Consider the following 27,754-nt stretch of genomic DNA (forward strand, 5'->3'; position numbering starts at 1 on the left):
TATAATATATTATATATATACATACATATAGGTATTATTAATTAATACATTTTTACTCATTAACATTACAAGTTATTCTTACTAATTTTGTTCAGCAAAACTATTTTTAATTTTATTTTATATGTAATTTTAGAAGTTTCACAATATATTAGAGTTTCCATCTCATTAAGTATTCTAGGTATCATATATTTTCTTGTACGCTTTCCCATAATAGTTACAGATCTTAGGTACACGCAATTTTCGTTTTATTTATTTCTCTATTTACACTTCTAGTTGGGTTTATGTATGATTGATAGTACTTTAAATTGACTCGAGTTATACTGTTCCAATGCTAGTAAAAGCGAACACTTTTCATGAACTGGTAGCACCCTACAAAGTAGAAATAATCTATCATACACCTCGTACTAACATTTTTCTTTGGTTCTTTTGTTACAAGATATTTTAAGAATCTAATTTGTATATTTTTTAATTTTTATCTAGGTAAGTTCGAAATGTGCGTCCGTAACTACTAAGCCCATATGACAGAACTGAGTCCACCAAAGCATGGTACAACCGTGTACATTGTGCGCGGTTAACAGCACCGCGCAAGTGAAAAAATTACCTAATATAGACCTCAGTTTCTGACACACATTATTCACGTGGATTTTCCATGACATACTACTGTCCACCGTCAAGCCGAGATATTTGTAGCTATCGACAAATCAATGGCTTTTACAATCACAGCCTTGTTTATTTTTGTGTAGGCATTCGTAGCTGTGGCCTAAAATACTAAAATTTGGCGTTATTATGATTATTATATGGCGAACGAATATGCATACATTTTGTTTTGCTGAGATTGATTATAATGCCATTGTCATGTGCCCATTTTATTACTTCTTCAAAGTCACACTGAACCTTACTAGACATCGATTGCAAGTCATCACCAGCGAAGACCATGCAGGTAATCGTCAGCATACATATACATTTTACAGTGTTGTACTACATTGCAACACACTATTAACATGCATGATGTAGCCCACGGGGGCCGTAAACCGAGCCAGTGGGCACGCCGTAGACGACGTCTCGCGCGCGCGCCGGCCGCCGCCGCGCACCACGGTTCGCAGCGAACGGCGGCGCCAGGTACGCGCGCAACCACTCCAGCAACGGGCCCCTCACGCCGCACTCGTGCATAGTTGTATTAGCTGCTCGTGCTCGAGGGTGTCAAAAGCCTTCTTGAAATCTATGAAACTGTCACTACTTGTTTACGACTATCGAGACATTCATTAATGTAGTCAGTAAATTCTGCTAAGGCTGTCGCCGTGCTACGACCACGCCTAAATCCGTGCTGCGCCTCCGAAAATTATGTCATTATTCTCAAGGAATTTACCAATTTGGTTCATAACTATTTTTTTCGACAATTTTATTTATTACAGAAAGTATAGCGATTGGTCTATAATTCGAATAGTCAAGATGGTTGCCCTGTTTAAAAGATAGGTCTTATGAGTGCCAATTTTAACTTCATCAGGATAAACACCCTGACTACACACAAATTTATAAATCTAGCTAAAATCGGACTCAGCTGCCTCTTAACATATTTAACGTCTATGACCCGTATACCGTCGCTCCCGGCGCTTTATTAGATGACAGTTTATCAATCACCCTTTCAACTTCATTGGCAGTTGTTTTCATATACCTCAAGGACACCAGGCTATCTTTATGTAGTCCGATCTATCCAGAAATTTCTCGTTACAATTGTGCTTAATGCTAAGTATTTTCCTTAGTAAATGTTCTTGAAAAATTATCACAAATGTTCTCGATACTATCCGTTTTCCCCAAATATTGCATAATAACATCGTCTACATTATTGTTTGTTTTTCCTATCCAACTATTTATACAGGCCCATATTTTTCCTACTATCTTTATTACACTGCTTGATTTCATTTTGCCTATAAATATTTTTTGCATTATTTATACATGTGTTCACTTTATTTCCTAAACCTAGTATATTCCAACCGATAGTTTCATATTTTTTTTGTTTGATTTCCATCTTCTAAACAGTTCATCACGACGTAAAATCATTTCATGCAATGGTTGTGTTATCCACGGTTCAGGTGCCTACCTTGTTTACATTGTACATATTCCACTTTAGATTTATCGTATACTACAGTAAATTCATGTTTAAGATTATCATATATCTCTAAGGGCATTTTAAGTTAGAAAAATTTATTCCAATTTATAGCGTCTAAGTTGCTTAATGACCAATTTAATTACTAATTCTCGTTACCTTTTTGTCTTCATTTTGCTCACACAACTCACTATCATCCATAACAACACGCATTCCTATTACGTAATGGTCGAGATATTGCACGTAAGCATAAAGGCTGCAGGCGCTGGCGCCGATCGCGACGCGGCGCGCGCGCTTCGCTCGCGACCCACAGGTGGTCGATGCACGACGTCACTCGCCTCCCGCCTACTACTTGCTCCCTTGTGTTATCGCTGACGATGCATTGCATTCCGCATTCCGACAATGTGTTAGTGTACTTCACAAACAACCGTATTCATATGCTCGTTAAGGTTTATATTCGTATCTCCATCATTAGAATCTCACTGCGTTTTGGTATTTTATTTATTAATGTTTTAATTCTTCAATAAAGTTAATTTTGTTTAAGTTGGGAGTCTATAGATGGCCATTATATATATTTCCTTGGTTTTAGTCTCGATCTTGCCTATTATTATTTCGGCATATTTACTTGGTACTATTTCGGCAGTGAAGTTAAGGTTATCCTGTGCATAAATCAGTATTCCACCTCCTCTTCTATCTTCTCTCGTCGTCCAGTGCATGTTTGTACCCATTTATCTATATATATCAACTTCATCTTGTTTTATATTTATTTCGCTAAGTATAATTATACCTATTTCTGTCTACATTGATTTAAGGTTATTAATAATTCATTGAAATTTTTTCTCAATGAGCGGATGTTTAAATATACTACGTTCGTATTATATTCCCGGCTATTTGTTAAAATGTCATGTGACCATGTTGCTACATCCACATATCTCTGGTATTTTATGCCAGAGGTAATATTTGCATAAACCTTTAGTATTTTTGCTTGATTGTTATTTTATTATTGCTTGTTTGCATGCTTGCTTGTATTATGCTTGCTTACATGTATTACATGCTTATTTGCTTGCATGGTTGCTTACATGCTCACTTGCATGCTTGCTGATTGCTGGCTTCTTTGATTGCTTATGGTTCACGCGAGGAATCATGCTCACTTCAAGCTTGCTTAGATGTTTGCTTGCATGCTTGCTTGCTTGTATGCTTACTTGCATGCTTACTTAGCTTGAATGTAGCCTTGAATGCATGCTTGCTCGCATTTAGCTTACATGCTTGCATACGGTCTATTGTTTGCATGCTTGCTTGCATTCTAGCTACATGCTTGCATACATGTTTACCTATACACTTGCTTGCATGCTTATTGCATGCTTGCTGGCATGCTCACTTGCATGCATGCTTGCTTGATTGCTTACATCCTTGCTTGCATGCTTGAATGCAGTCTTGATGCATGCTTGCTTGCACTATTTCTTGCATAACTACATGCTCACTTGCATGCTTGCTTAATTGGCTAAGTAAAGTTTTTTGAAGAGGTGCTAATTATATTTTTCTTCGATAGTCGACGTCTTAATAATCGAGGAACTGCAGCTCTTTTATTTTTATTTCCTCTTATTAATTAGAAATATTTTTTTAAGTGGTCGATATGACGTTTGTGTGATTGAAATTGCAGAACCGTTGAGGGCTTAGTACTTAGTAGAAACAGTATAAAAAAAAACGAAGTCATCTGTCACTGCTGTCACCGTCAAGTAGAATCTAACCTAAAACCGTTTTATTTACTTTGCGATTTGGTGCGATCAGTGTTTTTTGGATAATTTTTAAAGACCTCTCAGCACAAACTCAGTACTTTAAAGTTTGCCGCATTTCTCCACGACCTTTGCATGATAATTGGACCACGATTGGATAGTTTCGACGACTATTTTGGCTCTGCTTCTTCGACAACGCTATCTTGCAGTCTCGACGACACTTGGCTTGACTTTTGGACCATATTTTCTATTTTAGCGGCTTCACCTTTCAATACGAAATGAGTGAATTTGTGCGAGCAGATTCAAGGAACTTGCCACACATGGCTATGAGTCTAGAATATTTTGACACCAGTGATAAGTATACAATGTTGCCTAAATCAAAGGAGATAAAGCACTCTTGTCCGCACCGGTAAAATGGATGAACGTAAGTACAAAAGTATATCAATGCAGTTTCTTGTCTATTTTTTTTTTACATTACATTTTAGGGCATCAAAAGTTGAATATGTTGCCGGACCAAAGTTGTTTGAGAGCACAGAATAACAAAAACATATTACCTATATTGTGACCATTTACTTAGATATCAACTGACAATGTGATTGATGCGACAGGTGATGTTGTTCTGCATTGGCTGGTAAATATTATGATAGAGTAAAATTTCTGTGGTTAGTGAAACATTATTTTATAACTAGCTGTTGCCCGCGACTCTGTCTACGAAGAATTCGCTTATTGCTTTCCTGCAAGTACTATGTATTTTTTCGGGATTAAACTGTGAGATAAAAAGTAGCCTATGTTCTTCCTCGGGACTCCAACTACCTACACAATGAATTTCGGCTAAATCAGTTCAGCGGTTGAAGCATGAAAAGTTAACAGATAGACAGACAGAGTTCCTTTCATGTTTATAATATTAAATATAAGTAAGGATTTATAATAATTTTGATCTTTTTTTCAGGTGGATGTAAACACACATTGGTGTTTTTATTTTGGTTGCAAGAAGAAGCCAGTGAAGGAGCATAACCTGTTTTTTCCAAGGACATGCATTTTTCCATAAAAAAGAGGCATAGAAGTACCACGAAACTCCTCAATGGTTAATGGAAGAGAATAGAATAGATTTAAGATTTAGGACGGAAATGTAATTTTGAACATGACAATCTCTTAATACAGAAATGTATTTTTAGTTGACAATGCAAGTACAGTCGATAAAAAGTACAGTCAGCAAATTTTTTTCTTAATAATATCATTTTTGGTTTTTATTTGTGTAAGCTTTTATTTTTCCTCACAATACTTTTTGTTGACTATACTTGTCTTGCATTGTCATCTAATCTGTAATCAGTATAAGTACTGCTGTGCTAAGCTAATGGTACTTTAAATTTGTATTCTCATTTTGGTTTATAATTATAATACATACATACTCGTACATTGCAAGTCGAATAAAATCTTGTAAAATATGTTTCTTTTCACTTATGATTTACATCATCAAAAATAACGAAAAAATGTGCAGAATTTGTAACATTGCTCACAGAGATTTTGATTAGGTTTGATTCCCGGTCATGTATGTATTAGAGTCAGACAAAATAAAACGGTTGAATGCCATATATATCCATACTAATATTATAAATGCGAAAGTGTATGTGTTTGTATGTTTCTCCGTCTTTCACGTCGCATTGGAGCGACGGATCGACGTGATTTTGGCATAGAGATTGTTTATGGGCCACAGAGTGATATAGGCTACTTTTTATCCCAGAAAAATAAACAGTTCCCGAGGGAACAGCGCGGAACAACCGAATTCCACGCGGGCGAAGCCGCGGGCAAAAGCTAGTATATATACACACATCCAGTTCAACTGGTAGAACAAACAATACAATCTAGGGTCACTGTCACAAGTACAAGTACTAAAAATACAAGTAAATCACCACGGTTTTGTTATAACTTATGATCAATGGTACGCATATTGTTTACACATATAACACACAAGTTAATCAAACCATGGTTGCTTAGGAAATGAAAAGTTTAATATGATTGACAGCCCTTTTATAGCCTGCCGGAAAAATCTTTACAGCGCGATTCAGCTTTTCCTTGAGACGAGATAGTGACATCTTTTGATGCAAAAGTAAACTAAAATCCCGGTTTAACACATAGTGACCTATAATATTTGTGTTATATTTCCTTGTATTTCTTAGTAGTACTTCTAATGCCTTTATGGGGATGGCACAATATTTAATTTATTAAAAATAAGACTTGTTTTTAAATTACCCTTTGCCAGGAATATTATATACATGTTCCAATAAATCAGGTCTTTTGAGACATATGTTTATGCTAAACGTTTTTATGATAATTTGTGTATTTATGAAATAAAAACAATATAAATTATTGCATTTTTATTATATTACTCTGCAAATTAACTAAAACCATCTAAAACACATGCAATGCGTTTAGCTTATGCTAAACGTTTTATGATAATTTGTACATTTATGAAATAAATAAAACATAAATTATTGCATTTTTATTATATTACTCTGCAAATTAACTAAAACTATCTAAAACACATGCAATAAGACAGCTTTGTCTACATAATTTTATGTGGTTATGGTTAATAACAGAGACGCTTCAAAAATACGGATTCTTTTAATCTTCAAATCACGCATTTCACATGTAACCTCAAGGTCGCTATGACTTTATATGGAATCACCCCCTTTTTAGTAGCCACACAAAGCCACTTCATTCTGTAAATGATTTAGCAGAAACTCTTGAAAAATGAAAATGAAAAAATGAAAATGAAAAAATATTTTATTTGTTAGGAAAAATAGACTTTACATAATAGTGGCCGGGACCTCTTGTAAGCTTAAAAAAGCCTGTGTCAGGAGGCTCCGCTCCTCCAACCTCTTGACATGTACATTTTGTGTCTATTTCTTAACTGATAAACTAAACTAAACTTATATATTATTTAAACTATTTTTGTGTATAGGATCTAGATAGCAAATGAAAACTCTTCCTTCAATACACTTTGAAATAAAGAATATAAACCCATTTGTGCATAAATATTTTAATGTATAGCATGACTCTTACTGAGACCATGTCCTTTTTATTGTTTTGGTAAAAAACACGATATCTCTCCCTTCTGTTATGTTCTCCTTTGCTGTGTTTGATGTTGAAGGGCTAGAGGGTTCGTATATTCATGTTGTTGATGAGCAACTTGCAGTGGAAGATGAAGCTGACTTGCACCAAGTCGCTTGTAAAGACTAGGATGCATAAATACGCAGAATTCTGAAAATCTCGTCTGTATTTCATAGACCAACGTACAAAGCATTAGAGAACATTTCTGTAATGCTCCATTTCAACTCGAATACTGTCGGAGTCGTCTGAATCCATTGTAGGGATACTGTGATTCGAATTTACTCGTAAGGCAGTCCAAATATCAAGCCAAGTGTCGTCGAGACTGCAAGATAGCGTTGTCGAAGAAGCAGAGCCAAAATAGTCGTCGAAACTATCCAATCGTGGTCCAATTATCATGCAAAGGTCGTGGAGAAATGCGGCAAATTTTAAAGTACTGAGTTTGTGCTGAGAGGTCTTTAAAAATTATCCAAAAAACACTGATCGCACCAAATCGCAAAGTAAATAAAACGGTTTTAGGTTAGATTCTACTTGACAGTGACAGCAGTGACAGTTGACTTCGTTTTTTTTTTACTGTTTCTACTAAGTACTAAGCCCTCAACGGTTCTGCAATTTCAATCTCACAAACGTCATATCGACCACTTAAAAAAATATTTCTAATTAATAAGAGGAAATAAAAATAAAAGAGCTGCAGTTCCTCGATTATTAAGACGTCGACTATCGAAAAAAAATATAATTAGCGCCTCTCCAAAAAACTTTACTTAGCCAATTGTAATTTTCTGATTGAACGAATTTCAAATCACCTATTCTCCATTTGTCCCTACTTAATGACAGTTGATCGTTATTTTAAAATGTGTTATGAATAGGGAATATTACGCAAAACTTTATGCAGGGGCGACACTAGCACAAACCGCAAACAAACCGCCATGGCAATGACATTATTCAGTAATAACAAAGTAACATGATGTTTACATCAAAAGTAACGATAGAGCTATATTTCCAAAAATTGTATTGACATAATACGTTATTATGGCATCCTACGGACATTTAAAAAGACACTTAAGGCATTCAAAAATTTGTTTATGGTTTGTGCTAGTGCTGCATTATGACACAACATTAAGGAATATTCCGTATGTGATGTTCAAGTTTATCAGCAAATTATTATTTTTTACAAAGAATTGTGGATTCATTTTATGACACTGAATCTTTTGTATTTAAGTATTATGTTGTGTTTTTATAGTTACTTTCTTGTATTTATGCTTCCTTTAAGTATTTTAAATAAGGAAAGAATATGCATTTTTACGCTTAATTTATTTTCGATGTCGAAAGAATGGAAAAGAAAAGACGATGATCTGTGCATTTGATTTATTTTTAATGTTATTTCAATTTAAAATCAAAAGTGTAACGTTTATAACCGTAAAAGTTATGTTTAGTAACTTGATTTTTTTAAAAGGGCTGTTGCAAAATGTGAAAGGCTAGTTGGCGCTAGTGTCGCGAGAGTTTGTCAACTTTGACATTTGCATCGCGTTTGTGATTGGTTATTGGTCGCAGCAAGACTTACGTCAAACAACTTCATCTCGCGATACTAGCGCTATCTATTATATGTGTCAGAAAACTCATTGTGTTTCTAGCTTTCGTCACTTGTTGAAACGATATAATTAGTATGTAAGATTTTGTTCCTATATTGGAGGCAGCTTATGTTCCATGTTGTTTTAATCTATCTATATTATTTTCATTTCCATTTTTTTTTCTAACAAGAATCTTACACGAGCTGGGGGACTACTAAAAAATTAAAAAATCGAAGTTCGTATCGTACTGTCCCTTTCGCTCTCGTATTAAATAATATAAGCGTGAGCTGGACGGCAAGATACGAAGTTCGAATTTTGCACTCAGGTGCGACCACTACTTTTATTTTTTTAATCCTTTTATTTCACAGACATTTTGAAAAGGAATATTATTAATTACACATCAAATAAATAATTGCCGATCAATTTATTCTCATCATTTATATACCTTTGTACATCAATTAAATTATTTCAATACAAATAAACTGAATGTTTAGCAAAACTAGTACTGTAGATAATTCGAAAATATACAAACACAAACTATACAAAAATACTACAATCACATCAAAAATACTGACTCCACAGCAAATTAACTAGAGCGTGCGTAGATGATACTCAATCAATCAATCAAATACTTTATTTTACATAAAATAATGTTGCTAGGACAACACGTAAAATACAATTTAATAAAATTAACAGAATAATTAAAAATATGAATTAAAATTAAAATGTCAAAATACAAATAATAATTATATAATTTACAAATAGAATGTCAATTTTAAATTACACTAATTTACTAGGTTACATAATTATGTCGCTACTCAATGTCATGATTTAAAAATTCTTCTACAGAGTAAAAGCATCTGTCTATAACTATAAGCCAGTTTTTGAGACACTTCTTGACACGATTTAGAGATAATTTTTTAAATTTATCAGGCAGCTTATTGAATATGGTTATAGACATACAATACGTACTTCTGCTGTACAGTTTAGTTCTTTTAAAAGGCATTACCAATCTATCTGGATATCTTGTGTGAAAATTACAGGTATCTCTGAAGGTCTTATAAGACTCTGGATGTTGGTTTACAAACAGACAAATCTCGTACAAGTACATGCAAGTCACAGTCAATAAACTCATTCTCATAATAAAATAACTTTTACTGTCAATTTGGCACCGGAAAATTAGGTACGACGACGAGCGGAGCGAGAAGCGTTAGGTACAATTGCCACCACAACGCGCGAGCCGAGCGAGCAAAGCGAGCGAAGCGCCAGAACCTTATTTATTAAGGAAACAATTTGGCCCCTACTAGTGCTGGTTATGTAAAAAGTATATACATGCTGAAAATAAATTGATAGGTAATTATATTAGCTTTAAGCTATATAAAGAAAAGAGTTACAAATGATGTGGGTAGTCATTATTAGCTGTGCAATAATAAAAATGTTTTACTTTAAGATAAATAGCGGTACGCCACGAATCATGGCCTACCAACCCTACAAGCTATGTTTAATACAAAAAAACAGCAATAGATGGCACTACTACTACTACTACTACATTTGTAAATTATAAAATGTGAATAAGCCGAATTAAGTAGAAATATTGAGATTAAAATAAAGACTAGCATATTTTATAAACACAACTTCACATCAACCTTAATTCAAAGATAAGAAACACCATAAAAATAATTAATTGAGAATACGAAAGCATAGGCTACATGTGGCTACGTTTCAGCTATGAGGCTTTCGTAAAGTTTTGCAATTGTGACGCTAGATGGCGAATAACCGGAATGCGCTTGCTGGGCTTGCCCCGCGCTTGCACACATTCGTCGAACGAAACTATTTGAGAGAAACATGCCATTCTCTTCTACTGACGTAAATAAGACAGAGACATCATGCGTATCTCTACTCGTCTAGGCTCAGTTGGTGAGCTTGTTGGTTGTTGTCAGTGTACTGTATCCTTAGTGTTTCACTAGATGGCAATACGTATCGTGTTATTTGTGTTCTCACTGGTGCCATCTATTGGAAATCGAAGGAAAGAAAAATAGCCAGTTGAATAGCCAGTATTAGGGTGATACCATTTGCTTGTACTAGGTGGTGTCTCTGTTATATATGTACTCTGTGCCACGAATATAATTTGCAGTTTATTACGTAATATTTTGAGTGGAGTATTTTGCTGTGCAATCAGTATTTTTGATGTGAATTAGGATTTTTTTTGGATAAAAAAGTACTTTTTTCAATGTGCGTTTAATTCTACCCTTTTGAAAATACAGATGCACTGAATTATGTTTTGCCATCGTATTTTGTGCCGTGAGGCACCGGCGTAAGAATGTTGCCTCCCCCTTTCTTCCCGTGGGCGCCGTAGAAACCGGCTGAGGGATAATACCAGAAGATGGGCAGCAGCGTCTTCTTGGCGACTCTTACATCCTATACTGCGCTCGCCAACCCGCTTGCCAAGCGTGGCGAGTATTGGCAACCCCCCCCTCATGGTCTGTGGGGGAGGCCTATGTCCAACAGTGGACGTCCTACGGCTGAGATGATGATGATGATGATCGTATTTTATTGGATAAGTTCGTTTTTATATTGCTATCTCAACTAGCTTACTGAAGCAAGCACTAGATCTGCAGGGCTACTACGAAACTCGGAAGTTCGTGTCGTGCGGTCCCTCTGACACTTATACTATTTAATACGAGAGCGAGAAGGACGGTACGATACGAACTGAACGTGTGCGCAACACTGCAAGGAGGGTTTTTTGACAGCTGAAATATCGCTAGATGGCGTTAGTAGTAGGTTTGACATTTGCCTCGCGCTGTGATTGGCTAAATAACTATATGAGCTAATAGGATGTTGACACCACCAATCAACTAACGTACTTTTTATGAGCTGTCAAAACACAATTCTCCCATAGTTTCAATGGCAATAGCGAATTATGACGTCATTATCCGCCAACTCAATTAACTAACTATTTTTTTGTTTTAAAGCAACAAAAAATCTAATTTTACAGTAAATCTAAAATTAATCTGGTTTTCAGGGTTAAAATAAAGCTTTTTTTTACTGGAGTTGTGCCTTCGAATTATTTTTTAATGACGTCAACATCGCAAGCAAGACTGAAACGTCAAACGGACCCACAGACTAGTTTATATAATGTTTGTGAACGGACCTTACGACACTAACGCCATCTAGCGATATTTCATTTCATATGTCGAAAAACCCTCTTAAAACTCAACCCTAACACAGCTTTAATCTCATAATTTACCGACAAATACAAATATTGTCGAATAGAAAAAAATAATTCGTTTCACAAAATAATAGTCACTTCTCACATGTCACCTGTCGCTGGTCTCTGATAAATTGTCAGTGATAATTGACAATTTATTGAAATAGGGGCTTAAGGTTGCGTTTCCACCAGAGATGTGCGAGGAGGTGCTGCGAGCGTGGAATGTGTTTTTCATGGCCCAATAGAAACGCTTCATTTACTTATCCTCGCTTAGCACAGCTCTGGTGGAAATACGTGAGGAGCGAGGCATGTGACGTCACAAAACGTTTTAGAAAGAGATGAGGTTTTTTGGAATCTTTTTCAATTCCAAATTTTTACTTTTACGGTCATCCCGTAAAACCTAAATTGAAAATACAAACTGAAATATAGATGCACAATAAATGAAATATAGGTGCATCTATATTTCAGTTTGTATTTTCAATTTAGGTTTTACGGGATGACCGTAAAAGTAAAAATTCGGAATTGGAATAAAAAAATACAAAAAAAAAGATTCCAAAAAACCAATCTTAATTTGATTGCTTAATAACGACATCTCTTGTCCGGGTGAGCGGTTAGTTCCAATGGAATGCCGAAAGTTTCTCGATGAGGGCCACGGTATAGATGTCGCTAGCGTCACTGCTTAAGTGGCTATATAAGAAATAAACAAGCTGAGATATGTGGTGCATAGGGGAAATTCGTGTCTGTGCCGTTGACCAACAGTAGTGTAGCGGTATAGCTTAACATTATATTTTCTTCCAACTATGCTTTAATTTCATCATAACCGCACTAAATACTCAGCACAAAGCGGGACTTTTCTGCTCTAGAGCAGAAAAAATGTATGAAAATCCTTTATTGCATTGTTTTCGATTTTTTTTTAATTACACCACCAAAGAGGTAAGGCCGTCGTAGTATATGATGACAAAATTAAAAAAACCATATCTTCGTGTTTTTTTTAAATATATTTTTAAACATATTACAACTCGGTATGTTAAACAGTGAAGATATATTTGAACAAATAAAAAAAAACTTGCATATTCTATTGTCCTGCGATGTACAGCTATTTTTAACCCCCGACGCAAAAAGAGGGGCGTTATAAGTTTGACCGCTATGTGTGTCTGTGTGTTTGTCTGTCAGTCTGTCTGTGGCACCGTAGCTCTTAAACGGGTGGACCGATTTGAATGTTTTTTTTTTGTTTATTTAAAATCAGAGTTCCTAGCGATGGTCTTTAGATATATCTTATCAAAATCGGTTTAGCCGTTTTTGAGATATTGAACTTTGAAGTGACAAAGTCGGGGGATTTCCAACTTTTTGTTGGTTAGGTTATGTTTTAAAGTATATGAGTTTTGATACTATAGTTACAACTAAATAATAATAATTTACATATTTATTTACATTGTTTCAGTATAACATTAAATTATTTTTTTTTAGCTAACTTCAACTTTTTTGCTTAGTGGCAACCGGTCGCTTTTGGTTAGCAACCATTAAAAAAACAATCATTCGGACAAGCATTAGGCACTTGTCCCACCGCCGACGATCAGCGAGAAGCGAGTAGAGCGAGTAACTAGAAACGAGCGGGCGAGCAGCGAGAAGCGAGTGTAGTTTTGTCGCTCGGCTGTAAGCGAGTGTTCGCGTGCGACGGGCGATTACTCGCTCCACTCGACTCGCTCGTGCGGGGCGGCCGCCAAGCTGACATCGCTGAGCGAGTATCTATAGCTCAGCGAGTTTTATAGCTCTTGTCGCTGCGACAAAAGATGTAAGAGCGAGTTCTCGCCGGCAGTGTGAACAGCCAGCGATCAACTATTAATATGTGTCTCTTTTACTCACACAGGAAGTTATATCTTTTGTTCGTTTCTTGAGCGAGAAAATAGTCGATAGCCAATCGTTTCCTCGCTGGCGGTGAGACAACTGCCTTACATCCGGACATTAAATAAGTCAAGTAGAGTAGAGAAGCGAGAGTTGTATGCCGGGATCGTAGCAATGAGGGTTTTGAATGAGAGGAAATGTCGCTAGATGGCGTTAGGATCGTGAGGTCCGTTTGACGTTTGACGTTTGAAAATATAAACTGAAATATAGATGCACAGAAAAACCAGAAAAATAAGACCATCACTGGGAAACGAACCCAGGTCCTCGGTATTCCGTACCGCGTGCTATACCGCTACACCACTGATGGTCAACAGTACAGACACGAATTTCCCCTATGCACCTCATATTTCAGCTTGTTTGTTTCTTATGTTAGCCACTTAAGCAGTGACGCTAGCGACATCTATACCGTAGCCCTCATCGAGAAACTTTCGGCACTCCATTGGAACTAACCGCTCACCCGGACAAGAGATGTCGTTACTGAGCAATCAAATTAAGATTGGTTTTTTGGAATCTTTTTGAATTTTTTATTTTAATTCCAAATTTTTACTTAATTTGACGTTTGCTTGCGATTGGCTCATTTAGTTATTTATTATTATTATTATTCCCCTTAATGGCGGCCTTAAGCCTTGGGCCAATGTCAGTTACATTAAACATAAATATATTCTTCTTATTCACGTTGTACGGTGATTGTAGTTTTTGCAACTTGATAGCAAAATTCCAGAAACCACGCGGAGACAACTTGCGCATTAAAAAATGTCAGACACGAGAGCAATATAGAATTCTGTGATCACTGTAAACTGTTAAGGTTAATCGCCGCATAAAACACTCATCAAAATTATACCTACTTCAACTAGGCAAAGAAGCAGAAATACCAAAATTATATATCGTCTACATCCGCCATGTTCGAATGCTACAAATCGAATCCATTTAGTTATTCCAATCACGAGCAAACGTCAAACGGAACTGACGTTACTAACGCCATCTAGCGATATTACACCTCTGTGAAAACCCTAATTGGAAGGAGGCGCTCTGCCTACCCCGTTGGGAAAGAGGCGTGATTTTATATTTTATAAAGCCGTGGTGGCCTAGTGGTTCAAACCCCGGCTCGCACCTCTGAGTTTTTCCAAATTCATGTGCGGAATTACATTTGAAATTTACCACGAGCTTTGCGGTGAAGGAAAACATCGTGAGGAAACCTGCACAAACGTGCGAAGCAATTCAATGGTGCGTGTGAAGTTCCCAATCCGCACTGGGCCCGCGTGGGAACTATGGCCCAAGCCCTCTTGTTCTGAGAGGAGGCCTGTGCCCAGCAGTGGGACGTATATAGGCTGGGATGATGATGTATTTAAAATTTTAAACAAGTATGCAAGCCGACGCTTCGCCTTCCGGTTCGTGGTCGCCACTCGAGGACTTCTCTCCCCAACGGTTATGTTCTTCGAACGAGACGAAGCGTCGGCAGACCTCCCACCAGGTGGGCTGACGTCGTGAGAGTAGCGGGTGGGTGGATGCAAGTGGCGAGTTGTCGTTCATTGTGGCGTTCTAAAAGGCCTTTGTCCAGCAGTGGACGTCTTCCGGCTGATGATGATGATGATGCAAGCAGATATGGACCCAGTCATTTTAATTTTAAGCCCTGCCGAGCGGCAATACGAAGGATAGGGCTTCCCCCGTGGCCCCCCACGCGACCCGTCGCGACTGGAACATGAGCGCCCAGGAGATCAGCACCACCGCCCACGCTAGGGCTCCCGCGCCGCTCATCACCACATCTGGAATGGAATGTAATGAAAATGTATAAAAAACTGGAAACTGGAACAAACATCTGGAAACCAACGGACAAAAAAACCTACTTCTTACTAGTATAATAAGAGTTATTCTAATGTATCTATAATATAAAAGTGAACCGCCAGAACGGGACAGAGCAGGATGGCGCTCTACAACACCATTTTGACACGTTTCTCCCAGACAACGCATTATTTCTCTGGAATTTTAAAGCAATTCGATTCTTTGACCTTGGGAATCGCGAAAAACTTGAGAAAATATGATATTGGGTGTGTACATTTTGTATATTAAGCAAAATAAAATCACAAGTTCGAATTTCGAGCCAAAAACGAGCGATCTATTATCTATGCCAGTGTTGCCATTCAGGGAAAAAGAAATCTATTCATTATCCTGCATTGCAGTCTGTAAAGCTCTTTACCCATTCATTGCCGCGCGCCAGATTACGCTGGGCTTAAGAGTCGTGAAATTTGGTATGTAGATAGCTGGATGTCTGAAATAACACATGATGATGATGATGATGATGTGATGTGATCCTGTTATCCCTCACCAGGGACATAGGGCTCGTAGAAGAGTTTTCCATTTGGCTCGATCTAACACATAGGCTACTTTTATTCCAATATTCCCACGGGATAGTTGTTCTTAACACAACACCTCAATGAAGATATAAATTTAGGGATTTCCCACAGGAATTTTGTAAAATCCCGGAATTTCAATTGTAACTACCAGATCGAATAGTTTACGCATGCGAAGCCGCGGGTAAACTCTAGTTTTATTATATTTTATTATATACGTCCACTGCTGGGCACAGTCCTCTCAGAATGAGACGGCTTGGATCGTAGTTCCCACGCGGGCCCATTGCGGATTGGGAACTTCGCACACACAATTGTATTTCCTCGCACATCTTTGGTGGAAACGCAGCCTGGGGACCATTTATATTAAATGACATTCTAACGAATAACTCACGTCTTAAATCGAGTTTAGCTTGACTTATTTCAGGCTAATTCGTAGCCCTTCTTCCTAGGAGCAACTGCGCGCCACCAGCAGCTACGAATTAGCCCGAAACATGTCGAGCTAAACTCGATTTAAGACGTGAGTTACCCGCTACAATATCATTTAATATGAGTAAGTCTTACGGTAGTTTCATCTTAGGGTCCATTTCTAAACAAGTTTATAATATGTATTTCGATTTTCATTGTCCCTACAGAAATTAATCTAATACATCTTGCCATTAAAGAACTATAATTACTCACACATTTTATCTGGCAATTTTAAATACATTAGGGAGTGGGGGGGTTGCTGGCCTGGATTTTGTGTGAAGATATCATTATTATAGAATTTTGAATCGGTAGCACATCCTGGTGGGCACTGGACCGCACTGGGGAGGGCACGGCCCCTATATACAGGGTGGAAAGTTGAGATGGGGGCAGCAAGGGCAGCTACTAGATCCCTTGCTGCTACGCGAAAATGCTCTTAGGAGACCTTTACTAACTTTTTGAGTGATGACAATCGACATTCACAGATTTATGATAAAATGTACAGTCAACGAGAAAATCAACAGATTTGTCATTTTTTGTAATGCCAATCGGTCCCATTTCTATCAAGGATTAAAACACGTTTTGAGACCAACTAAGGTTAGAGTATTAGAACACCCACAAATCAAAGAAAACTTTTTCCATACAGTTCGTAGGGTACTAAATTTGCAGTGAAACTTTTGCATGTTGTTTTTTTACGAATATGTATCCTTTATGCTTAAAGAAAAATTAAACAGTATGTAGACAACTAAAAAACATTTTAACTAAAGCTAGTGTCTTAACCCAGTATTGCCGCCCCATTCAACTTTCCACCCTGTATTGTATATGCCTATGGTAGTGTTCACAGGTGTGATAAGCCGATCTGTCTAGTGGTTTGTCTTATGGCCTCTCAAGCTTAGGATTGTGGGTTCAAACCCTGTCTCACACCTCGTGTTTTTCAACATTCATGTGCAAAAACATTTGAAATTTACCATGAGCTTTACTGTAAGGAATACATTGTGAGGAAACCTACACAACCTCGCATTTTGAGAGGAGGCACCTGCTGCAGTGGGACCTAACAGGCTAGGATGAACAAGAATTTAAAATTTAAACATTTTATATTAACCTAAATTGTATTGACATGAAATAAATTCATCAAGATAAACTCATGTACTTATTATTAATTTGCTTATTACTATCCGCGGGAACTAGCAATTTTCTAGGATAAAAACTATCCTATGTCCTTCTCCGGGACAAACTATTGTATACTGAATTTTCATCTAATTGGTTCAGTGTTAGACATGATGAAGTAACAAACAGACTTACAAACGTTCACATTTATAATATTAGTAGGATTTTAAGTATTATGAATGATAGATTGACATCCCATCCAGTTATATATGTCAGCGGCCGATCGTAAAATCCGCCAGAGGCGCCATTTCATGATATGCCTAAAAAATGGTCCGGCATATCCTGCCTGTATGGTGCCTGAAAAACAATATGGCAGATCAATTAGAGCCACACATTTATCAATCCTAGTTCCATACCAGGCATATAGTGCCAATTCAATTCAATTTTTGGGACTATAATGGCCCCATCAAACGATGCGATGATTCCGCCAATGTCGAGATTGGATAAGATACTGCCAGTCAACTTAAGGTTGAGTGATCTGCCTAAACATCACTAGGCAAAACTTTAAGCGGTGTTTTGAACAATATGGCGGATGTTCCTTAGCCAGTTTATGAAATGTCAAGATATGCCTAGGAATTTCGTGATCTGGCGAATTTTACGATCGGCCGCCGACACAGTTAACTACCTACCATGTATTAATGTGAATAACAGAACTTACATTTTTTTATTTGTTTCTGTTCGTCAAACGGAGGCTTCATGAAGGCTTCCTTGAAGAACCAGACCGCGTTAACTGCCCACACGAACGGTAGAAAGATACATCCGACTAAAATCAGATAATTTTGATTATTGTTACAACAATTTGGACAGTTTTATAGTATAAAATTCGAAGAAGCTTGAAGTTGGTTTAATAAACAGGCGATTTCAGTCACAACATATGTAGAAAATGTATAAATAAATGATAAAATACGCTAAAATGGGCCGACATTGTGTTCGCTTTTGTTTGCGATAATTCTTACCTTTGAAGTACCACCGGCACAATTGCAGTTTCTTTTCGTTGGGTAATCTATTTATGTCCATTTTGATTAGCTGTTAATTGTCCGTTACGAAATAAATAATTAAGTATTAAATAAACAAGAAAACACTCTACTTGTATCCTCAAACGTCAAATCTGTGCTGTGCGTCAAACATATACCTGTGCATACGTGCATACTATGTGTCACACAGCAGACAGAGACAGATACAGAAAGAATACAGCAGGGCTACTACGAAACTCTAAAATCGAAGTTCGTATCGTACCGTCCCCCTCACTCTTTTGAATTTCGTGTAGTAGCCCTACAGCAGCCTAATATTTGTCATCTAGTTTGTTTGAGACACTGTTAATCGCGACTAAAATTCAAAGATAAAATGGAAACGTACAGTAAAGTGATGTTTCCCATGCCTGCGTTAGGCTAGCTAGCCTTCCTTCGTAGCGAAGAAAAAAAAACATGGATACAAATATGGCGTAATTTGTTGAATGTCAAGTTGAAAAATGTATTTTAGTAGTTTTCGTAAATAAAAATGTTTGAATCAAGTAAATTAGTGTTCCTTAATTTTATTTTTCTTACAGTAACAGTGCAAATATGTAAGTACCTTGCGAACATACGTGTTGTAGACGAATTTTTCTTCACGTCCGAAAAATCGTTTGGCCCAAGGTTTTTTACGAATAAGTCGATTTTCATCAATTATTAGCAAGTTTTAGGCCTTGATTTGTCATTGTGATATATCTAATTGCTTAAATTGGTGTTTAAACAATGTTTCTGCGTTTCATTGCTTTGAATACAAGTCAGAAGTTGTAAACAACATGGAAACTAATAAAAATTCTAACGGGGATTTATCTAAAATAACAAAGTCCTTTCACTTTTCTACGCCTATTTTTCCTACAATTTACACAAAATAATTATGCTTATAAATGTCAATTAAATTTGGTAAACACGAATTTCTATTGTTATCATTTGAGCGAAAATTCGTATTTTTTTTTTCAAATGTTATTCGAATTAAAATAATAAATCTGTGATTAGACCTTGACGTACTTTGTTATTTTAGTGCTTTAGGAACTATATTCAATGCCAAGAAATATGCACATTAAGGAATTGCGTGCTATATTATAACTACATTTTTCAACTAAGCTATTGACATGTAAAAAGAAACAAAAAACGCCAAGCGTGAGTTGGACCCGTACAAATTTGTAATCTGGTAATATTCAGTGTTAGCAGAACCCGTCTTCTAAGCAGGGCTTTAAATACCGTTAAAAATTGGTAACGTTACAACTGTCAAACTGATTAACGTTAAATGATAAGAAACGTTAAACGATTTTACCGTTACATATACAACTTTTTACTGGTAAAAAAATGGTAACGTTATCAGCTATTCATTAAATTAACGTTAATTCAAAAGTATCGTTAAATCATTTTAACGGTATTTATATTACTATTTACCGGTAAGCTTGGGTAAGGTAAAAATTTTAGATTATCCTCATTTATCGAGCAAGTATGCACGCGCTAAATTGGCAACACTCGGTAGCATAGCAAAAATTACCGATAGTGTTACTTCGGTATCATTATAATAATGTGAATTGGTAACGTTAACAGCCCTACAATGTAAAGTAAATTTACCGGTAAAAATAACGGTAATTAGTAACGTAAAATAATGTTAAGTTTCAATTAACGTTAAATTTTAATACCGGTACTAGGTATTTTTATGATTTTTACCGTTATTTAACGTTACTTATAGTGTGAATTTGGTAACGTTAACAAGCCCTGCTTCTAAGCAAAATGTATGCAGTGTGGGCATATTTTAAATGGTAGTGAGACATAGACAGACACATAAAATTAAAAAAAAAAACACATGTTTCTTATTCACTTGCTATAAGAGCTACCTTCACACCAAATTTCAAGTTCTAGGACAACTGGAAGTACTATACAGGTTTTTCTGTTTATGTCAATTTAAAGTTTTAATTTTAATTTTAAATTAATTATGACCATATTGTTTGATAGTGTTGAGTGCTAGAAGCTTTTCCCAATGCTTCAAGGGGCAGCAGACCTGAGTATTTGTAGTTGATTTCAGGTTGAGACACATTCTGACTGAGCCCCCCCCTTAAATATTTATTTTATTTTAATTTAAGTATTATTATCTAAGTCATACACAAGCTGCAAGTCACGCAAAGGGCGATGGAGCGGGCGATGTTGGGCATATCTCTCCGTGACAGATTCCGAAATATGGAGATTCGGAGAAGAACAAGCCTCACCGATATAGCCAAGGTAATTACCCAAAGGAAGTGGAAGTGGGCTGGACACATATGCCGCAGGAGTGATGGAAGATGGGGGAAGGCAGTCATGTAGTGGAGACCCAGCACCGGGCAGAGAAACGATCGTAGACAGGAGATGAGGTGGGCTGATGACCTGGTCAAAGTGGCGGAAAGGTGCTGGATGAGGAGAGCACTGGACCGAGATGAGTGCCGGCAATGCAGGATGCCGACACTCAGCATTTGGTGGCTATGGGCTGAAGAAGAAGAAGAAGAAGATTATTATCTGACAGCGCTTTAATATAAAGAGCTGAAGAGTATACTTATGCAAATTGCCAACACACCCTCGTTCATCAGGAATTCAGAGGTCCATCAACATCTAAGGATTAACACAGTGAAACAAGAAATTCAGTCATATTCAACAAAATACAAGAAGCAACTTAAATGCCACCCTAACCAGCTGGCAGGGCTACTCACTGAGCCTGACCAGATAAGACGCCTTAAGAGGCGCAGAATCCTAGAACTGGATCAACTAATATGATGATTCAGCCACAGATAGAGCGGTCTCTCGTGGGAGCCAACTCTACACACCATCAATCATGTAACTCATCTGCTCATAGTCCCGCGAACTGATTGCATGATAATACTTAAAAAAAATATTATTTAATACTGTTTTTGGCATTTGTTGTTATAGCGGCCACAATAATAGATAATCTGTGAATTTCATGTGTCTAACTATTACAGCTCAAGAGATTGAGCCCTGTGACAGACGTACAGAGTCCCAGTAATAGGTTTCCGTTTTTTCCAGGCACTTCGGAACCAGCTCCAGTCCAGCGGCTCTCCCTCCACTACCCCGAGGTCACGGAGTACTCGGAGGTCCTGATTAAGAGGGTGGGGGACAACTTGACCCTGGTCTGCGAGATCAAAGGAGACAGGACTCAGCGGCTGTTTGTGTGGAACTATGTCGCTGTCAACGGCAGCTCTAGTCAGAGGTAGAGATGTTGGGAATAATCCGGTATCATCGTGAGAATTCGGTTACCCCATATTTCGCATAGCATCAACTGTCAAATGAATTGACATAACACAATGCATAACATTGACTTGGCATAATAATCATATAATATAACACTTATTTAGGATAATAATCATCATATAATTAAAATATGCATAAAATTTTGAACTACTAGCTTTTGCCTGCGGCTTCGCCTGCGTGGAATTCAGTTATCGCGCGCTGTTCCCTCGGTAACTGTGCATTTTTCTGTGACAACAAACTTATTATCTTGTAGGCTACTGCCTATGTCACTCTCTGGCCCATAAACTATCTCTATGCCAAAAAACACGTTGATCCGTCGCTCCGTTTCGACGTAAAAACGGACAAACATACAAGCACACTTTCACATTTATATGCAAAGTAACATTCATTATGCTAATTTGCATTGTGCGTAACATTGTGGAAATATATGTTATATATTTTATAATTATGCGAATCATGATATGTCAATTTGAATTAGGAATATTACGTTATGCGAATTAATGTGGACCGTTGTCCGCAGGCCGTTCTTGATAGAGCCAGTCGGGCCGACTGCCTCCAGTTCCCTGCTGAAGTCGGAGTTGGAGTTGGAAGACAGCGGGCAGTACATGTGCTCGTCACCGCCCTTCAGCGTCACCAAGTTTGTGCTGGTGCAGAACAAAGGTTTGTATTAACCCATAATAAGGCCCCATTTATTGGAGCATACCACATAATCAACAGCAGAGCGAGAGAGAGAGAGAGGCTCGAGTTTTATTCATACCGCCCGTTCCTATTCTCTCAAGTACTCATCGATAGGTGCCTCCGCCTCCCTCCTCGTCCTTTGCCTCGTAATCCGGAACCTGTCTTGTCGATGTGGTGGCAGTCCGTCATATCCCACGGGCTCCCCGACTAACCGTAAAGTAACCTAACGCTTCCCACCGTTATTATTTAGCGTACGCCTCCTGTTAGGGATTCGCACCCACCGTAGATAGTAACCGCCGACGCCGCCGTAACATAAAACCGTTCCTTTACGTCCGAAGGTCGCGCGTGACCTCCCCCGTCGTCCGTGTACGATAAACTTAGTGTACATAGTGAATAAGAATACTTTCTGTATTTTGTGAATAAATTGGTGTTGGATTTTGGGTAACTACTGTGTAACGTGGCGCTCCGGGGCGCCAGTCTGGCGCAGTGTTGTAGCCGCACGTTCCCTGGCTCCTGACGGGTCCACTCGTCACAACTGTTTCCTTCATCTCCCCTCGAGCGAGACCTGAGAGACTGAGCTGGCGAAAATAGCGAGTCCTGGTCCTAAACCATCTGGGATTCGTTAATGTGCATAGGCCCCCGCGCCCACCGCCACAGTTGTGATTAGTAGGATTAGTGGTTAGGATTGGATTAGAAGGTTATGGGACTAGTCGAACAGTGGGATTGGTGGGAGATTGACTATATAATATCAGTGGAAATTGTATGTTTGTCTGTTCGCAGGTATAGTGGGGTGCGCGCGCGGCGCGTTCTCGTGCGGGCCGCGCTGCGTGCTGGCGCCGTTTGTGTGCGACGGACGGTCGGACTGCGAGCACGGGGAGGACGAGGCGCCGCCCGTGTGCCCCGCTGCGGTGTGCCAGCGTGAGTGTTGACGCCTTTCACGCGGCTGACATTAGTTAGGGTCCCGGCTGACGACAGTCGTAAATGTCGCCAGTGACGCAGTTGATGCCAGTGCCGCCACTGACGGCAGTGTCTAATGACGCCAGTGACGGAGCTAACACCTGTGAGGTGGCTCACACAATTGACCCGGCTGGCGCTAGTAAAGCGGTCAGTAACGCATCTGACGCTTGAACAAAGGCTAACATGATTGGTTCTTTGGAGTCTTTTGTATTTTTTATTTCAACTCCAAATTTGTTACTTTTACGGGTATCCCGTGAAACCATATCGAAAATACAAACTGAGACATGGATGCACAGAGAAACCAGAAAAAGAGACCAGCACTGGGAATCGAACCCAGGTCCTCAGCAATCCGTGCTGCGTGCTATAACCCTACACAAACACCACTGCTGGACAATCTAGACGATTTTTTCCTAATAAAAAAATAAAATATGAATGTGTTAAATCGATTAAAACTTCTTCATGAATAAAATCGATTGTTAAAAGAAATCGAATCAGTAACGCATCAGGGTATCACTATTTTAATTAGTACTCGAGCTGTCAAAAGTTAAATAAACGATTGGAACAATTATAGTACATCAGTCCACTTCCTTAGGTCCTGAGATGCTGAACTGTTCGTCGGGGCGCTGCATCCCGGCGGCGGCGTGCTGCGCGCCGCTGTGTCCGTCGCAGCCCGGCTGCTGCTCCGAGCATGCGCAGTACAACCGCAAGGGGGAAGGTTACTTAATACTTACTAACGGACATTCATTGCAAATTCGGAAATTTTGCAGGTGGACCTCGTGCAAGGTCCGCCCGGATTGCTACCACCATCTTGCTCGCTAATCCTGCCGTGAAACAGCAGTGCTTGCACTGTTGTGTTTCGGCGTGGAGAGTAAGACAGCCGGTGAAATTACTGGCACTTGAGGTATCCCATCTTAGGTCTCTAGGTTGGCAACGCGTCTGCAATACCCCTGGTGTTGCAGATGTTTATGGGCGGTGGTGATCTCTTACCATCAGGAGACCCTCTTGCTCGTTTGACATCCAGTCGAATAATAAAAAATCTACTTCTGCTGACTGTATGTCTAGCTGATGACGATTATTTTTTGTTGGCAGGCTACATGGAGGTGGAGTACCCGGCGCTGTATGAGGACAGGCATACGCCAGACGACTATGGGTTCATACAGTCCACCATATACACTGTTACTGGTGAGTGCGGTATTTAATGGCTTGTACATTCGAGTTCATAAACATGTGAGCAAAAATTTGTTCAAAAATATCTGAACACGATACGATAGATAGATAAAAAACTTTATTCACAAACATGACATGAGAATGAGGGCTATCGCGTTTGAATTCGCCGCTAGAGGCGCTAGTGTAGCGTGAGCGTGAGGTCGCCGAAATGTGAAATCTCATAGTTTTTGAGCTATGCGGGTTTATTTATAATTAATTATGGCAATTATGCGATAAGGTGCAATGAATGTCTGTGTTTTGAGACAGTTTTGTCTTTCAAAAACTTTTGTTATCACTTTTTTCCGAACAAAACGGGACTACGCAACACTGTGGTTGCTCGATATTTTTATGTTACGGTTTTAAAATGTATTAAATATGATTTTAATCTACACTTCTTTTTCACGCTCGTAATAATAGACTGAAAGCCACACTTAAAAACCTCACGCAACAGTGGCGCCATCTAGTAAGACAAAAAAAGATAGCCCTCATTGTACAAAAAAAACCGATTTAAGTGGTTGAATCTATTGTTAATGGCGTAGAAGCGTGTTCAGATATTTAATGATATTTTTGATCAAATTTTTGCTCACAAGTTTATGAACTCAACTGTACGAGACTTCTGCAGGGTTCTGCTGATACTGGATTTTCAGTTACCTACTTTGTACGGGACCGTCCATGCGCTTGTTCGAGTTAGTAGTTTTTTTTAACCGACAAACAAATATGGAGGCTCTCAAGTCGACGAGTATATTTTTTTTTTATGTGTGACCACGCATAACTTTTTACAGAGTAGTCCGATTTTGATAATTCTTTTTTTTATTGGATAGCGTATACCACGAGGGTGTTCCAAAATAAATTTGTAAATAATATTCCTACCCTAAGTGTAGGAAAACATGGGATAATTGATTGTTCAGTCACTGATTGTAATGTATGACCAAGCATAACTTTTTACAGAGTAGACCGATTTTGAGAATTCTTTTTTTTATTAGGCAGGGTATAGGTACATTGAAGTTGGTATTATACAAATTACCTCAAGGGTGGGAAAAAGTTACAAAATAAAAACTTTTTAATTAAAAAATCAAACCGCAGATAAAACTGAAAACCAAAAACAAAACTTTTTTTATTTAACCTTAATCTCGGTACTAGTTTGAAGTCGGTGCCTCAGCTCAGTACTAGCCAGGAGGAGTAGACTACTTGAAAAAATTGTTTTTTTTTTTTGCTTTTCAGTTTTTTGTAATTAAAAAAGCTAGATAGTAGGTAAATTCGTAAAAAAACATTGAAACGGGTTAATGTAATTATACCGTAGGCGACAAGCTAGCAACTGTCACTATTGTACCGTTTTTGTCAAACTTTAAACCTAAAATTGCTAAAAGTGGCTCCGAAGCGGCAACGTTTCGTGTGCTCTGCCTACCCCGTTTGGGAATACAGGCGTGATATTTGTGTGTGTATAAATTTTGACCTTTTCACCTGTCTGCTTTGAAGGAGGTTATTACCAAAACCTTTTTTTCAGCGTGCGCGTTGATATTCATGATAGCGGTGGTACTGCTGGTGTCAGCACTCTGCAAGATGCACATGAAGAGAGCCGCGCTCCGGAGCTATGCCAGGGCGGCTGCCGCTAGACACTACACCGCGCACCAGGTACCACCATTGACGCTGTTTGGCACCATTGACGCAGTTGTCGCCATTCACGCAGTTGACGACATTGACGTAGTTGACGCATTGACGCAGTTGATGCCATTGACGAGTTGACGCAGGCGACGCTTATGAGACAGCGGGTTAGCGCCCGTGTCATAACTTCGGTTGATTGATGTTAATAAGAGTATTACATCCATACTAATTATTATAAATGCGAAAGTGTGTTTGTTTGTCCGTCTTTCACGCCATAACGGAGCGACGGATCGACGTGATTTTTGGGATAGAGATAGTTTATGGGCCCAGAGTGACATAGGCTACTTTTTATCCCGAAAAAATGCAGTTCCCGAGGAACAGCGCGCGATAACCGAATACCACGCGGGGGAGCCGCGTGCAAAAGCTAGTAGCTATATATTATTTTATTAACGCCAGTGACGCGCTTAAAAGTGTCACAACTTGACGCCAGACAGATCCTCTAGGTTAACGCCGGTGACAAATCCTGAAGTCCCTCTTTCTAAGAGGAGACCTTTGTTCAGCGGTAAGTGTCTTCCGGCTGATGATGATGATGTGATGTGTTTGTCGACAGACGCCGCGGTTCCCGCCGTGCTATGAAGCGTCGAGGTTGTTGGAACAGGAGGCGGGACGCGCGCCGCCTCCGCTCACGCCCGATGTCGCCATGGTGAGACCACATGACTCCGAATCCTCACTACCAAAACCGAAATCCGAATCATGACTAAGATCCGGGATTTGACTAAATTTCCCAAAGTTACATCGTACTGTGCCCGTATGGGAATTACCCAAGCCCTCTTATTTTGAGAGGAGGCCTGTGTCAGTAGTGGGACGTAGTGTAGGTTGAAATAATGATGGGCATCGTGGTCTTCGTTAACGTTATCTATATCCAATTCGTTGAGAATTACGGTACAAAAAATAGCCCAATTTTGCTATTCAAAGTTCCAACTGTCTACATACCAAATTTCATACAAATTCATCCGTTTTAGCGTGCAAAAAGTAAGTAACACACAATTCGACTTGAGCCAAGCGTTTGAGTATGTTAATCATTCCATAGCTTTCTATAAATTAGGCGAATTCGCTGTTAGAGAAAATGTACTAAATTGAATCTACAGTTGTCTTTCTAACAGACAAGAATTCAGCGCCTAGTAAATAATTAAGTTTGGTTATAAGCACAATACTTATGGAGTACCCCAAGGAAGCATTTTAGGCCCGCTACTGTTCCTGTTATATACAAGTGATTGATGTTGAACTTGAACCTGTTTTTTTTTCTCTAGCAAACAACTCCAGACCCTCAGACAGAGGATGGTAACCCGGATCCCAATGCTGGGTACGGACTGTCCAGACTTGGCGCCATTTTTCTCCACGCGATACAGACAGGTCGGTAAAATAAGCTATAAACAAATGTCATGCCCTTTTTTTACT

At 38.6% G+C, this 27,754-nt stretch overlaps 3 protein-coding genes and 1 long non-coding RNA gene across 4 annotated transcripts in view; 3 read left to right on the forward strand and 1 right to left on the reverse strand.

Moving 5' to 3' along the window:
* The window catches only part of LOC141443803 (uncharacterized), a 55,293-nt gene that overhangs the window by 15,978 nt on the left and 11,561 nt on the right, over positions 1–27,754 (forward strand). The window lies entirely within an intron of this gene.
* LOC141443805 (uncharacterized) lies at positions 3,836–5,282 on the forward strand. The gene is made up of 2 exons (XR_012453072.1): positions 3,836–4,261; positions 4,787–5,282. It is a non-coding gene; the product is annotated as an uncharacterized lncRNA (long non-coding RNA).
* On the reverse strand, positions 8,919–18,708 carry LOC141443804 (gamma-secretase subunit pen-2-like). The gene is made up of 3 exons (XM_074109167.1): positions 18,557–18,708; positions 18,259–18,363; positions 8,919–15,386 (listed from the first exon to the last, which is right to left on the reverse strand). The coding sequence occupies exons 1-3, from the start codon at positions 18,615–18,617 to the stop codon at positions 15,247–15,249; spliced, it is 306 nt and encodes a 101-aa protein (XP_073965268.1). The 5' UTR covers positions 18,618–18,708; the 3' UTR covers positions 8,919–15,246.
* On the forward strand, positions 19,018–27,717 carry LOC141443712 (uncharacterized). The gene is made up of 9 exons (XM_074109060.1): positions 19,018–19,161; positions 21,629–21,812; positions 22,374–22,513; positions 23,312–23,449; positions 24,081–24,203; positions 24,578–24,670; positions 26,199–26,326; positions 26,907–26,999; positions 27,607–27,717. Exons 1-9 carry the CDS (start codon positions 19,098–19,100, stop codon positions 27,715–27,717), a joined length of 1,074 nt encoding a protein of 357 aa, XP_073965161.1. The 5' UTR covers positions 19,018–19,097.

Source organism: Choristoneura fumiferana, chromosome 28, assembly GCF_025370935.1.
Source record: "Choristoneura fumiferana chromosome 28, NRCan_CFum_1, whole genome shotgun sequence".
In the NCBI taxonomy this organism is placed as follows: Eukaryota; Metazoa; Arthropoda; class Insecta; order Lepidoptera; family Tortricidae; genus Choristoneura; species Choristoneura fumiferana.